This window comes from Pteropus medius, unplaced genomic scaffold (genome assembly GCF_902729225.1).
Source record: "Pteropus medius unplaced genomic scaffold, Ma_sr-lr_union100, whole genome shotgun sequence".
Taxonomy (NCBI): domain Eukaryota; kingdom Metazoa; phylum Chordata; class Mammalia; order Chiroptera; family Pteropodidae; genus Pteropus; species Pteropus medius.
This window is the reverse complement of record NW_024344321.1, coordinates 831,226-843,830: the sequence shown is the minus strand read 5'-3', so window position 1 is coordinate 843,830 and position 12,605 is coordinate 831,226. Positions and strand designations below refer to the sequence as shown.

Sequence of the window (12,605 nt, the reverse complement as noted above, 5' to 3'; positions counted from 1 at the left end):
TCATATCTGTTCTTATATGATCATCAACAACTGTCAGGCTAGGTATCATCAGTGTTTATAAATAAAGAAACTAATACCCAACTGGGACTAAAATAAGACCTTGTAATTCTTAGTCCAGTGTTCATTCTGCTATCTTATGCTACCTTCCTTCCGGTATTTGTGAATACAGTGGTAGCAAGGATTCGTCAAATCTGGTATAAAGGTCAGCCAGTGGTTTTAAGAAACCTCAATATCTTTTTTTCCCCCCAAAACACCCTACTCAGTAACTGTATGACCAACAAACTGAAGATCTAGACACTTCTGTCTGGAAGCTTAATCTATAATGGTTTAGATTAATTATATTTTCTTATTCCTAAATTTTCCTTGCTGTTATTGAAAATGATTTTATTTTTTTTCTATTTTAGCACCATCACTCCTGTAGTGGGTAAGAAGAGAAAGCGTAATACCTCATCTGATAATTCAGATGTTGAAGTCATGCCTGCACAATCACCCCGGGAAGATGAAGAAAGCAGCATTCAGGTAAAAGGATCCCTAAAGAACTTAGTAGGAAAATCATGTTTAGTTCTGACAACCCAGGAATAGACACAGAGAGACTAGAAGCCTATATACATTTCAACAGTTTTTCCAAACAAGAGGTAGGACCTGGTCATGGTAATGTCTTTTAAATTTTTATCTTTTTAGGTAAAAAGCATATTACTATAAAAATAGCAATACTCATTTTCTCAAATTCTAGTGTTTTAAAAACTGAGCAAATATGAAATCATGCTACATTATAGTTGTTATGGCTGTATCAGTTCTTTGGTTTATTTAGCATTGTCCGGCTATCCCTTTTGCCTTACCTTTTCTATACTTCAGGGTTCTGACTCTGAACTCGGGTGCTTAAGCACAGTGTTTTTTCCTGCCTTTTGAGGATGAGAGACATTAGAAGACAATAAAAGAAGCTGGACCAGAAGAACTTTAGTTCTCAGTCTCTGATTGTTGCCTTACAGTGACATCTTTGGCTCTATCTTCCAACCATAGAAAGAATCTGGTATTAAGATTCAGGAGACTCATGGTACTTCTAAGTAGCTCTATGGGCCTGGCTCATTTACTTAGCTGTATCTGAGTTCCTCGTCTGCAAATGGAGATTTGGGCTAAACAAACGTTAAGTGCCTCTCTAGCTATTAATATTTATAAATGCCTCCCCTCTTGCTTAATATACATTCAGTACGTTGACAAACTGATGCTTGGGGTCTTCTGGGAAAAATTAACATGCGTAAATAGCCAAGACATTTTTGAAAAGGAAATTGAGGCAAAAAACTAGATTTAACAGACATTATGAGTTTTCAGTTAGAGAAGAAATAACATTAATAAAAGATTAATAGAATCTAGAAATAGATTCATGGTTATGAGAATTTCATATATGAATTAAAATACCATTTTAAATTAATGGAGAGAAAGATTATTTAATAAATTATATCAGGACAACTGGCTACCCACTTAGGAAAAATAAAACTGGATTTCTGTGTCACTCCTTAAACAAAAACAAATTGTAGTTTAATTGAAACTCTTAAGTGTAAAAATTGAAATCATAAACTTTCTATAAGACATGAATTTCTTTATAATTTTCCAGTGGGGTAGATCTTTACAAGGGATTTTAAATTTAGAGGTCAAAGGAAAGATTGATACATTCAGCTATAAAAATTATGCATGTATCACAACAGAATTTCATAAACAGCAGGTTGGTTGACAGCGCAGACTCTGGAGCAAGATTTCCTGGGTTCTCGTCTTTACTATTTACTAACATAGTCACTTTAGGCAAGTTTGCTTAACTTCCTGGTACCTCAATTTCCTTATCTCTAATATGCAGACAATACCTACCAAGTAAGATTGTTAGGAAGATCAAATGTAAACATTTATAAAGCACATAGAACAGTACTTAGCTCATGCTAAGAGAGTATAAGCATTATATATGTGTTTGTTAAATAAATAAAGGGTTCGATAAAGTGGTAATCGAAAAACAAACTGAAGGCAAATCTTTAATACTAGAATTACAAAGATTAATAAAATTTAAAAAGCGGTTTATTAGTCTGTTAGTGCTGCTGTAACAAAATACCACAGTCTCGGTGGCTCAAACAACAGAAATTTATTTTCTCACACTTCTGAAGGCTGGAAGTCCAAGATCAAGGTGTTGGCAGGTTTGGTTTTTCTTGAGGCCTCTCTCTTGACTTGCAGATGGCCAACTTCTTGTGTCTCCATGTGGTCTTTTCTCCCTGCATACATCTCTGGTGTCTGTGTGGCCAAATTTCATCTTCGTATAAAGACACCAATCGAATTGAATTAGGGCCCACCCTAACAGCCTCATTTTAATCAGCTCTTCAAAGATCCTGTCTCCAAATACAGTTGCATTCTGAGGTGCTAGGAGTTAGGGGACACATTCAGCCCATAGCAAGCGGTAATACCAGTGTTGGCAATGAAGTTGAGGAACACTTAACACATAGTTGATGGGAGAGTTGAGATAATCTTTTCAGCAAGTCAGTAGGTAACAAAATTGAAAATGTTAATACTCTTCGACTCAGTGATTCTGTACCTAGTTAACTACTTTATGAAGAAATTCTTAAAGGTATGCTGTGATGTATGTATTGTAGTAATATTTGCAATAGCAAAAATATCCAAATTAAATGTCCAGTGGTAAAGAAATAGTTAAATTATGAAAATCCATGCAGTAGACTGCTGCATGGCAATTAAAAACAATGAAGTATAATAGGGTGTGCTAATGTGGAATACTCTACATGTTAAATGAAAAAAGCGCGGTGTAGAATAGCGTATAAAACACAGGCATACCTCGTTTTATTATGCTTCACTTTATTGCACTTCACAGATACTGTGTTTTTTATGAATTCAAGGTAAGGCCCTCCATTAGCAAAAAGATTATGACTTGCCGAAGGCTAAGATGATGGTTAGCATTTTATAGCAATAAATTTTTTTTTCATTAAGATATGTACATTTTTTAGACTTGTTGCTATCATACGCTAAATTACAGTACAGTGTAAACAACTTTTATATGCACTGGGAAACCATAAAATTCTCATGACTCACTTTATTGTGATATTTTCTTTAATGCGGTGGTCTGGAACCGAACCCGCAATATCTCTGAGATATGCTTATATCTCTTTAATAACTTTTAAAGAGAGAGACAGACTACATACAATGTATGTGCATCCATTTTTTTTCCTGGAAGGATACACAAGAAATTTAATTTTAAGAGTATATATCTTTGAGGAGAGGGGTTGAAGGGTAAGTGGATCATGATTACTGTACTTTAAATTTTGTCCTTTGGGATTGTGAGAGTTTTTTTTTTTTTTTCTTTTTAACACCTTGGCTATTTACCATTTTGTTTTTTAGGTTAAAAAAAAGTCCATATATATGAGTCTGTCTATATGTTGTGTGTGTGTGTGTGTGTGTGTGTGTGTGTGTGTGTGTGTGTGTGTATAATAGATGTGAAAAATTAAACAGTGAACAAAAGTAGATACTATGAAAGTCTCCCAATCTAAATCTCAATCTCACATTCCCACAATTCCCTTCCCCAGAGGTAACCTCTATTGTGTATCCTTCCAAAAATATTTACGTCCATGAACACTCTGCACTTCTCCTACTTAATATCAGTATTCCATACTTACTCTTCTATACCGTGCTTCCCCCACCTCCCAACAATACATTTTGGATGTTGTTCTTTATCAGAAAAGATTAATCTAGCCCATTCTTCCCTCTCCCCTCATTTTATTATGAAAATTTGAAACATATATAAAAGTAGATTATTTAATGAAGTTCCAATTCCATCACCCCAGAAAGTTCCCTTGTATTCTCTTCCAGTCCACCCCCACCACAGGCAACCATTGTTCTGATTTCTATCACCATAGATTAACTTAGCCTGTTCTTAAACTTCATGTAAATCATGTGATTTATACTCTTGAGTTTCACTTCTTTGAGCAGAATGTTTTTAAGATTGATTCATGTTGTTGAATGTATCAGTAGCTCATTTTTTTTCCTGAGAAAGATTTAGCAATATACCACAATGTTTATCCATTCTCCTATTGTTGGACATTTGGGTTGTTTCCATTTTGGAGCTGTTACGAATAGGGCTGCCATGAACAATCTTAGTACATGTATTTTGTGAATATAGGTTTTCATATCTCAGAGCTAAATACCCAGGAATGGAATTGATAGACCGGAAGGGAGTTAAGCATATAAACATATAACTTTTAAAGACTCTGCCGGCTTCCAAAGTGATTGTGTCATTTTACACTTCCATCAGTAATGAGAGTTCTGGTTCCACATCTTCAGCATTTGGTGTTGTCAATGTGTACCCCATTCTTTTTAAATATTTCTATAGTATTTCACTTTTTGACTTTATTGTATTTTGTTTAACCAATCCCCTATTGCTGGGCATTTAGATTTTTCTCCGGTTTTCTACTACAAATAATGTTACAGAGGTTTGCACACATGTAAAATTATCTGTAGGATAACATCTTTGAAGTGGAATTGCTGGATCAAAGGATATTGTAACATTTTCTTCTGTAGAGGTCATGCCCATGTGTACTCTCACCAACAGTGTATGAGTTCCTGTGTCAGGTATTTGATCAGACTTTATGATTTTTGCCAGTCTACAAAAAAAAATAAAAGTATCAGTTTAGTTTGTAGTTGTAATTATTTTATAATGAGTGTAACTTTTATTATGAGTATCCCATTACATTTAAAAACATTTGTGTTTTTTTTCTTAACTGTCTATTCATGTTATTTGCCCATATCTGTTGTGTTGTTGATCTTTTTCTTAGTTCAAAAAAACTCTTTATTCTTTATTATTTCTCTCAACTTTATTTATAATGGATTATATTATGTAGGGTGAAATCAATTTATTTATTAGAAACACCTTCCCTACTCTATGATTATAAAAAAATTCTTCCATGTGTTTTCTTTTAGAAATGTTATGTTTCTATTTTACTTTTAAATCTTTAGTCCTTTTATAATTTTATTTCTTTCATCCTCTAGATAGCTAGCTCTTTGTTTTCAATTTCATTTATAGAATATCTGCTTTTACCTTACTGATTAGAAGTACTATTTTTATCATGTTCTAAATCCACATAAGCATTTTAGTCTATATTTGGACACTATTTCATTGACCTGTTTATCTCTCCTTGGAGAGGTACCAAGCTGTGTCAGTTAGTATAGCTTTATGTTGTCCTTGGTATCTGGTAAGGCCCAATATTCTTTTTCATATTTTTCCTGGTTATTCCTTAGATGTTTATTTCTCCATTTGGATTTTAGAATCAGCTTATCTAATTAAAAAATTTTATTTTGTTTTGTCAAATTTATGTAATTAGGAAGAATTGTCTTTTTATTTCAGAATAGTATATATTGGTATTTATTCAGTTCTTTATGTCATACTATAGTGTTTTAAAGTTTTCTTAATATAGATTTTACATATTTCTTACTAAATCCTTTCAGTAATCTTTTTGTTTTTGTAAATAGACTCTTTTCTTTTTGTTATATTTTCTTGCTGAGTCTACATTAGAATACTGTTGATTTTTAAAAATTCATTATGCCGAGCAAGTTTGCTCAATTCCAGTAGTTCTGTTTCTAATAACTTATTTGATTCTTTTGGGTTTTCCAGTGATATAATCATGATTGAAGAATAATAATTTTCTCTCCAGTTTTTAAATCATGAGCTACAAGTATTACTTAAGTTACTTAATTAAAAAATGTTTTATTCAACCACTTGAAAAAACAAGGTAGATCTAAGATGTATTGGTATGGAAAACATCTAAGAAGTACTGTTAACTAAAAAAGTAAGCAGCAAAACGATATTCTACTTATTAAAACAAAACTTTAGAACTAAAACAAAGAAACAGAATTAGAAATGAAATATTCTTGGACCTTTGCACATCAGAGTTGCTCCTGCTGATGTGAAGTACATTATACCCTGCAGGCTGAGAGTCCTGTTTTATTTCCCAAAACTTCTTGCCAGTGGTACCCTGTTTTTTTTTTTCAGGTGGATTCTGGTTCTTTGATAAAAACAGTTTAACAAATTAATGTATTCATTACATAGAACAAATTACATGGGTTGACATATATAATTTGATAAATAAACTCTTTAAGTTGATTTTTTTCATAGAGATTTTGGAGTAAAATCTAAGTATATGACGATAGGCAAATAGTTTTAAAGGTCTTCTCTCAGAGGCTAAGCAGTTAACTTTAACCATTTTTGCCATTACAGAAGAGACGCTCAAACCGTCAAGTTAAGCGAAAAAAATATACAGAGGATCTAGATATAAAGATCACAGATGATGAGGAAGAAGAAGAAGTGGATGTAACTGGTCCAATAAAAACTGAGCCTATCCTCCCTGAACCAGTGCAGGAACCAGATGGCGAGACTTTGCCTTCCATGCAGTTCTTTGTGGTAAGCTGAGAACTTAAGCAATTTGAAAGATTCGTTCTGCTGCTCACAATCTCTGTTGACTGACTGCATCTTTTGCTACAGGAGAATCCCAGTGAAGAAGATGCAGCTATTGTAGACAAAGTGCTTTCTATGCGGATTGTGAAGAAGGAGGTGAGGCCTCCTATCTTTATTTTAACCCATAATGCTACATTCACAGGCTTTATTTAATGAGCACCTTTGGGTGTCAGGATATATTGCTACAGTGTAATTACAAGAGATAATGGAAAATTAGCTAAAAAATAGGAACTGTCTTATTGCCTTTTTTGCTTATCTATTTAAAATAAATAAAGACTTGGTTTCTCCAATTATCAGGCCTTTAGTATTGAAGTACTAGATTAGTTCTTTAATCCTTCAGTCAATTCTAGGAGCATTGGTGTAAAGCTCTACCACATATGGTTAAAATTAAAGGTTCGTTCTTTGACAAATAGAGTATTAGTAACTGTAATTCTTTCTTCTCAGCTTCCTTCTGGACAATATACTGAAGCAGAAGAATTCTTTGTCAAGTACAAGAACTAGTATGTGATCTGTGCAAAAAGCTTTTCACCCCAAATTCTACAGGGTTGTAAAAAGTTCTCCTGTATAGTCTATCCTGGGTGGGAATGTGTCCCTTTTTTATAGTCTCCTTGCTCAAATTGTTCTTTTCAGTAAGGAAAATGGCTATTCAGAGAGATGATTAGGAATTGACATGACTCTTAACTATTTCCCTGTGGGAAGGTGGGGTGAGGGTGGTTTCTGATAAGATCCCTTGTGGTCATCTATACCTTAGTCTAGCATTAAGACCTTGATACTCAAAGTGTGATCCATGGACTAGTAGAATTAGCAGCGTTCGGGTGCTTGTTAGAAATGTGACCTTTTAAGCCCACCCCAGACCAGGTGGCTTGTGCTCAAATTCAAGTTAAGAGGTACTGATCTAAGAGACTGTCTCCCCATTTTAGCATTTACTCATTATGTCTATTTCTGGCTAATCCCCAAATCTCAACACTAGCCTACCAGTTCCCCTTCTCGCACCATGCCTGACTATTTCCATCCCTTTTAGCTCCTATCTGCACTGTGAATGGGCTACCATTTCCCAATTAGAGAAAGATAAGAGGATCCATCAAAAACTAAAACGCTTCAAAACAAAAATGGCTCAGATGAGACACTTCTTCCATGAGGTAATTAAGAATAGGTATTGCCTATCTATTGCAATAGAAGCCTAAATTACTGGGGTTATCAGACTTGATTCTTCAAAAGACTTAACAGTTGTTTTGTATATATGGATGTAAGGTTTTAATTTTGATCATTGAACTTTATTTAATTCCCCCATGCTTGGTTTTCCCAGGTCTAAGCATGGTCTTTTTATAAACTGTAGAGTATTTTGATATTGACTTACTCAGTATTCATGAAGTATTTTCCAAATAGATGATAAATCTCTCTGGTCCGCTTTAGGCATTCTTCTTCTTCTGTCAGTCTTAAGCAGTTGATGGTGTCTGTAGCCACAGGCAACCATATCATTGAGAAAATACTTGTTTTCTCAAATTTCTAATCCAACATAACTGGAAATAGTGATAAAGGAGTTTTAATTTCCCACATCCAGTGTTACTGCTAAACACTGGAGCATGCATAAGGGTCTTTTTGAGCCAAATTTACCCTTTGTTTTGGTTTGAAAGCTTTGTGTATATATTCCTTTGCCAAACTGAGTTTTTTATCTTTATTTTATATACAGTACTAGGTGCCTTGAGAAGAAGGATTATTTTTCAAAGCTTCTTAGAGCTAAAGGGGAAAACGCCTAGTAAAAAAGGTTGAGAGAAGGAATAATGTGTAGCTTCAGCAAAAACAAAAAACCAAAAAACCAGTTTTGTCTGAATACGTCTGATAAAGCTAACTTTATACCACCAGAGTTGCCAATAAATGAATTATTTTCCACATTACCTGGAGAGGGCAAGTAGGACCATGTAGGTTTATAATTTCTTCTTATATGAAAATGATAATGGGTTTTGTTTTTCCATCTGTGTTCCCTGAAAGGCTAATTTGTGAAATGTATAATAAAACTGTAATCCTGTTCTAACTGGTATTAGATGTACAATTTGTGACCACTGAACCAACCTTTGCTAACTAACTCATGTGCCAGTTTCATCTGCCTTTATACATAGGCACTTAACCAAATTTATCATTTGTTTATTCATTATTTATTATATGCTAATCACTGTGGTAGCCAAACCAGACATGGTCTCTGTTTTCATGCAGCTCATTGTCTAATTGAGGGGAGAGAGAGAGACATTAAAAAATAATTCAGATTGTAATAAGTGCTGGGAAGGAAAGAGCACCAGGAGATAGAAGAAGGAAAAAAGGCCTACTTTACTTGAAAATGAAAGGGAAGACTCCTCTGAGAATTGAATCATGAATAGGAGTTAGCAAGGACATGGAAACACATAAATAGTATCCCTGGCCCAGGGAAATAACATATGTAAAGCCCTGAGACAAGATTAAGAACTAAAAGGACAATGCAATTGGTGGACAGTAGAGAGTGAATGGCCCAAAATGAGATCAGAAATTTAGGCAAGTAGGTGCAGTTTGCTTTTAGTTTTGGTTTTATTCTGAGTGCAGAGGGTTTACTGGACAGTGATCATTTGATCTTATTGTTGGATTTCATAACTCCTCTAGGATGAAGAGCCCTTCAATCCAGACTACGTAGAGGTGGATAGGATATTGGATGAGTCTCACAGTATTGACAAGGACAATGGGGAGGTGAGTTGGTTCATGGTTCAGGAACATGAAAGGCCTCTTATAGATTTCTACTGGTCTGCTTACCCTTCCTGTATTTTTCTGATATGGCTGTAAAGGTATTTTTGAATTTTTCTGAGAGATCCTTAGAATGATACTAGGAAGGTAAGGGAATAGGAAGATAGGCTAATAGGAAAGATTCCCATAAAGTTAAACATGTTGGAGCTATATATATAAGTACTGGGAGCTAATGTTGACAAGTACTTATTCACCTTGGTCTCATTTTCTCGCAGATTTTATAAGGGAGACCCTTGACATTCACTTGGTGGTGAGAAGTGGAGAGAAGAAAAGGGATACTTCACAAATCTCCAGACTTAGGAATGTAAAAATACTTGTACAGACTCTTAGCTTTCTCTATGTTTTGTTGACAGTTATTTATTTCCCAAACTTACTATCAGTTAAATGTAATTTTATTTGTTATTAATACAGATCTACTGCATTCAGATCTGTACTTTTAAATAGGTAGTGGGGTCCCACTCCCACAGATTCAGATTCAGTAGGTCTAGAGTGGGATCCAGAGATCTGTATTTTAAGTTCGTTCTCCAGGGCATTCTCATGTATATAGCATGATTTGGTAATCACTGCACTAAAGCCTTCTTAAGATTGAGAGCAGATTAGAAATATGCTAAAACACTTGCTGATACAGCTTCATAAATCACTTTTTATTTTCCAAATAAGAGTTATATAGATCTAAGCCATCAGGGAATTCAGCATTCTCCCATTTAAATTTATTGCAAACTGACTTAGGTGTGATTCACTTTAGAATTCTTAACTTTCTTTTCACTTTCAGTAGTAGTTGGTCTAGCTTTGCAGGGTCGTATTTCATAAAGTTTTTATCACTTCTGACAGTTACTACTTACACAATGATGAATAGAAAACAACAGAATCTTGTTAAGATGTTAGTGCTGGGTGGTAAACTGGGCTCACTTACAAGCTAAGTGATTTGCTCTCATACATCATCCTTATAGGACCTAAGAGTCAAAGTCTTTCCTCTGTAAATTCTAAAGTTTACTCTATTTTATAAGGTCACTCAGATAGAACCTTAGGTGTCCAAGGCCAGTTACAATTCAATATTTCTTCAAATCCTAACAAGCATGTGTCAGATAACATATATTCTGCTTTTTGGGTTAGGGCTGGGAGTTCATTTGTAGGAGGTAAGTGGAGAATGGATGAGTTATTAGTCAGGATAGGGTAGTTACTATAAAATTGTTCGTTATTGTCAAGATTTCAGCCTTGTTCTGCCACCATACCTACCCTTCCAAAAGTAATTGGCTTTGATTAGGTCCCTTTGGATGTGTTGCAACTGGCATGACAAATGAAAATGTTTTAGTACACTGGTACTGTAGTTTATGTTCCCAGTATTGGATAATAACATTCTTGTACCCATTTTACTTCTCTCCAAACTGAGTTTAATTTGTCATTCTTTTTACATAACCTAATCATGGAAATACATATAATAAATATTAAATTCCTTGGGAAAGTAAGTTATGATGTTGGAAATGTGTGACCTGGACAAATGGCTTTATGTAGAAAGTGACATGAGTCATTACAATAAAGAAAAACATATAAGACCAACTAGATTAATTCTAGAGATTTCTTGATCTGTGACTCTGCAAACTTCTTGCTGGCTGTTAAGGGGTATTCTCTGAATTGACAGTTAGAGACTCTTTTTGATTACACCAGGCCCAGTCTAATCCTTCTTGCTTCATATAAGCCAAAAATGTTAATGAGGTTCGTGCAATGATCATCTTGAGTAGTGAGAATAGGAGCCATTTACAATTGGTCACGGGCCCTTTTCTTAAAGTGGAATGCCTGCATAGAGCATAATATTATAGTTGGAGCTTCTGCAATTCTTCCTTTCCACTCTTGTTCCCTCTCTTCAGTGACACCTCTTAGAGTTATCTCCTGGCTTTCCAAGGCTCACAAGGAAATCTCCTTACCACCATATAATTGCTCTTTGAAGTAGCATTTACACTCAGAGCTCCAGATGCTCAGAAGCCCACTGATTTCAGCCCTGCTGGACTCCTATGGGGTTAACTTGTTCTTCACTTCTAAAAGTAACCTGGCTTCCACTGTATCAGATTTAGTGCCAGGAGAATATGGAACACGTGGTAATTTCAACCTAATTCAACACAATATAGGAAAATAAGTTTTTGCATCTTCTTGGTTGATGAGCATACTGTTTCAGTGCTTACTGTTCCAGAAACTGCTGGTTAGAAATTTCACTTGTAGAACAGATCCTGATAAATTGCCTGGAAAAATAATCAAAACCATGAATAGTATAGTCAGTGCATCAGCAGGTGAGACTGTGGTTGGCATTTTCAGCCTCTCTTCTTCAGCACCTTTTTTAGGTATTGACATTTTGCGATCTGATTCTGTAGTCAAATAGTTATCCTTTAACCACAGCATAGAACACAGAATCAGTTTATAAAGGTTTTGGCTTCTTCTCTTCTAGCCTGTAATCTATTACCTGGTGAAATGGTGCTCTCTGCCCTATGAGGATAGTACATGGGAGCTGAAAGAAGACGTTGATGAGGGCAAGATTCGAGAATTTAAACGGATCCAGTCAAGGCATCCAGAACTCAAAAGGGTGGTAAGTACATTGGCATTTAGAGGATAAAGTCCACATAGGCAATGACTTAATTTTTTCCCCATAGAAGTTTATGATACTGTTTCAGCTTTTTATTATGGAAATTTTCAAGCATATTACAAAAATTGAGAAAGTAGTATAATGTACCCATTTAACAATTTTCACATAGCCAACCTTCTCTCATGTATCTCTCTAACCATTTATTTTCCTGTTTCTCAGAGTGTTTCTCAGAGAATCTGTTCCCAGATTCCTTTATTTCATCTGTAAATATTTTAGTGTTTATATCTAAAGACAGATAATACCATATATACCTGAAAATTTTTCACCATTCCTAAGTATTATCAAATAAGCAGTCACTGTATAATTTTTGTTTAAGTTGTTTGAATTGGATCCTAAATAATGTCCATTTATTGCTATTGGTTAATATGTCTCAAACCTCTTACAGTTTCCCTTGATTTCCTCTCCCTCCTTTGTCATTTTCTCTTGAAGAAACCAGGTGATTTGACATCTAGGATTTTCCATAATCTGAGGGGCCAGTTGCATTCCCCTTTGAACCTTTTAACATGTTCTATGTCCCTTATATTTCACATAGTGGTTAGATGTAGAACAGCACTAAACATTAGAACTTTTTAGAGCTCTGCTATCCAACATGTAGCCTCTAGCTACATTTAAATTCTAAATATTTACATGTGGCTAATTGTAAAACATTTTTTATCATTGTAGACAGTTCTATTAGATATCACTGTTTTAGAGGCTTGATCAGATGGGGAAGGGAGA

The 12,605-nt window shown here is 34.7% G+C and overlaps 1 protein-coding gene across 1 annotated transcript in view; it reads left to right on the top strand.

Moving 5' to 3' along the window:
- CHD8 (chromodomain helicase DNA binding protein 8) overlaps positions 1–12,605 on the top strand; it is a 51,816-nt gene that overhangs the window by 21,072 nt on the left and 18,139 nt on the right. Inside the window, 7 exon segments of the mRNA XM_039869874.1 lie at positions 405–519; positions 6,254–6,436; positions 6,518–6,586; positions 6,935–6,990; positions 7,512–7,629; positions 9,119–9,202; positions 11,694–11,831. Of these exon segments, the coding sequence (XP_039725808.1) occupies positions 405–519; positions 6,254–6,436; positions 6,518–6,586; positions 6,935–6,990; positions 7,512–7,629; positions 9,119–9,202; positions 11,694–11,831 (763 nt within the window).